The 2,854-nt window shown below is 58.5% G+C and overlaps 1 protein-coding gene across 1 annotated transcript in view; it reads right to left on the reverse strand.

Moving 5' to 3' along the window:
• Positions 1-2,854, reverse strand: part of DNAH2 (dynein, axonemal, heavy chain 2) — a 151,604-nt gene that overhangs the window by 71,205 nt on the left and 77,545 nt on the right. The window contains 2 exon segments of the mRNA XM_015422403.1: positions 1,092-1,253; positions 1,370-1,533. Of these exon segments, the coding sequence (XP_015277889.1) occupies positions 1,092-1,253; positions 1,370-1,533 (326 nt within the window).

The raw sequence follows: 2,854 nt of genomic DNA on the forward strand, positions 1-2,854 counted from the left end.
CTCTCTCTCTCTCTCTCTCTCTGTCTCTGTCTCTCTCTCTCTCTGTCTCTGTCTCTCTCTCGCTCCTGGTCTCTTCTACTGAACACTGCAGAGTGGCCCTTCCCGTCTGCTCAACAGGGTTTCTGCTCAGCCCAGAAACAATCCCTGTGCAACCTTGGTCTGGTACCTTCCGGTCTTCCCAGCCCTGCAGCAGTATCATGGTTAGAGTGCTGGACCGATATGGGAGTCATCTCGCTGGGAAACAGGGCTGCCACCTCTGGCGTGGGAAATCCCTGGAAAGTTAGGACCAGTGCCCGGGGAGGGGGCGGTGTGGCGGTGAAGGGAGCTCAGTGCGGATGCAGTGTCCCTCTAGGCTGGGGTCATTTCGAGGGGGAACGGGCAGGAACGGCGTTCCGGGAGTAACAAGCCCAGGAGTAGGGAACCCAGGCATGCTTGCCTGCCTGCCCTTTGCTTCCCAGCCAGACATGTCCCCTTTTTCCCTGAGCGACTCCGCTTTTGTGGACAAACTTGGGGAGGTGTGGGGGGATTTAAATGCCTTTCTTTCCCTTCTCCAGATGGGGAAGGGAAAGAAAGGCATTTTAAACATGCCTGGGTTCCCTGCCCATTCTTCTCCAGGTGCCCCGCGGCTGCGGGGCACCTGGAGAAGATCGGGCAGGGAACCCGGGCATGCTTGCATGCCTGCCCTTTGTCGGGGTGTGTGGCATATGCAAATAAGCAATGCTAATGAGTTCCTGCACCTCTTTTTCTACGAAATGACCCCTGGCTCTAGGACTTCCGTTTGTCCTGCATTCTATGGCTTCCTGTGGAGTCTGTCCTCCAAAGCCGCCCTTTCCTCCGGGGAAACTGAACTCTTGTTGTCAGAAGATCAGTTGTAATTCCGGAACTCCAGGCCTCCCCTGGGGGTTGGCAACCCTACTGGATTCAGATTCAGACCCCTTTGATGCCAGCCCTACTGGAAAACCCTACTCAGCCACGGGAGCCCCTTGGCCTCTTCTCTCTTCCTCAGCCTGACCTCCCCTGCAGGACCGTTGTGGTGAACGATGCAGGCAGGCCACCACCCCCCTGCTCCCCTCAGCCCCACTCGGCCTCACCTTCAGCTCCTTGCTGAGCTTGTTCAGCTTCCGGTACAGCATGAAGGCCGTGGTCTCCATCACCTCCGTCTGCAGGGTCTTGAAGCTGCCCGTCTTCCACTCGTTCCAGTGCACCTCCCACTCCTTGGTGATCTCCCAAACCTGCTGGATGTAGTCCAGCTCCTGCAAAGCAAGGGAGGGGGCGGGCGGGTCACCTCCGCTCACCGTGTCCAGAGTTCGGTTCCTCCCGTCCAGCCCGGGGCTCAGGCGAGCGGGAAGACAAGGGACCGCCGCCCTACCCTCTCCAGCTTCTGGAGGTCTTTGGAGGCGGGCTGGTCGATTTTGAAGATCCCCAGGTTGGAGCGGAGGGTGTTCTCCTCCTCCTTCAGGGAGGCCAGCAGCTGCCGCATGGCGTTGATCTGCTCCAAGGCGGCGTCAGCGGACAAGGCGCTGGTGAAAGGACCTGGGAGGGGAGGCGGCAGAAGAGAGAGAGAGAGAGCCAGGAATCAACTACCCTGTGCCCTCTGGCGCCTCCTGGAGGACAGCAGCGATGAGGAACAGAGGAAGCCTGCTCTGCTGGGCCTGGGATCGGAGCCCCGGCCTTCGTCTGATAAACGCTGGCTGTGCTCTCCCCCTTGCGAGAGGGGGGAGCCCTGAACTGCGTGGCTCACATGGAGCCTCGTGCACCACATGACCCCAGGCCTCCCACAGACACTACACGGATCAGTCTGGGAGGGAGGAACTGGAACCACGGTCCCAGCCCGGTCCTAGGCTCGGTTACGCAAAAGGGAAGCCCAGCGGTGCCCTTCTCAGTCTCCCTCTGGCAGGGGAAGAGAGGAGCCGCATCGACCAGCCCAGTCAGCAGCGGCATCCTCTAATCTGGGAGGACCGGGTTTGATTCCCCACTCCTCCTCCACTTGCACCTGGCTGGATGGCCTTGGGCAAGCCGTAGTTCTGATAAGAGCTGTCCTTGAAAAAGAGCCGTTTCTGTCCGAGCTCTCTCAGCCCCACCTACCTCACAGGGTGTCTGTTGTGGGGAGGGGAAGGGAAAGGAGTTTGTCAGCCGCTCTGAGAAACCTTTGGGTGTGAAGGGCAGGGTATAAATCCAATCTCTTCTTCTTCTTCTCTCCAGGCAAACAGCCTCTTCACTGGGGTGGCCACGAGGGCCAAGGACCGAACAGGGGAGGGAGAAGCGGCAGCTGAAATGCAGCAGGGGTTTCTCTTCCCTCCTGAGAAAGTGTGGCAATGCAGGACCCGCGGCAATGCAGGACCCGCGGCAGTGACAAGGGGGTAAGGCCGATGGAATGCCATGGGACTCACTTCCAAGGGAAGAAGCCCAGGTTGGGCTATCAGCCCCCCTCTCGGCCTGCACAGAAGAGAGGCTGCCGACGTGCGCAGGGGTTCGGCTCGCTGCACCCCATCACTCGGGTGGAAGGCAACCGGAATCCCCTCCTGGCCCCCCGCAGGGCTTCGCTTGGATCTGGCCGGCAGCAGTGGGGGCCCAGGAGGGGGCGGAGCCACCTTGTACTGCTGCTGCAACCAGGAGACACGGGAACTGGCCAAAACACCGGATGCAGACCCCTAGTTAACAGGACAGCGGGAGCCAACTGCCATAACCTTGTGTCGCATGGATGGGAATACATGATGATTATTTTTAATTCAGATTAAATTATATTTTTCCTGGTGTTATGAATTTTTATATTAAGATTTTATTAGGATTTAATAGAGAGAAGAAAAGAGATTGGATTTATACCCCGCCCTTCACTACCCAAGGGAGTCTCAGA

The sequence above is a fragment of the Gekko japonicus genome, unplaced genomic scaffold (assembly GCF_001447785.1).
Source record: "Gekko japonicus isolate JY-2015 unplaced genomic scaffold, Gekko_japonicus_V1.1 scaffold1082, whole genome shotgun sequence".
Taxonomy (NCBI): Eukaryota; Metazoa; Chordata; class Lepidosauria; order Squamata; family Gekkonidae; genus Gekko; species Gekko japonicus.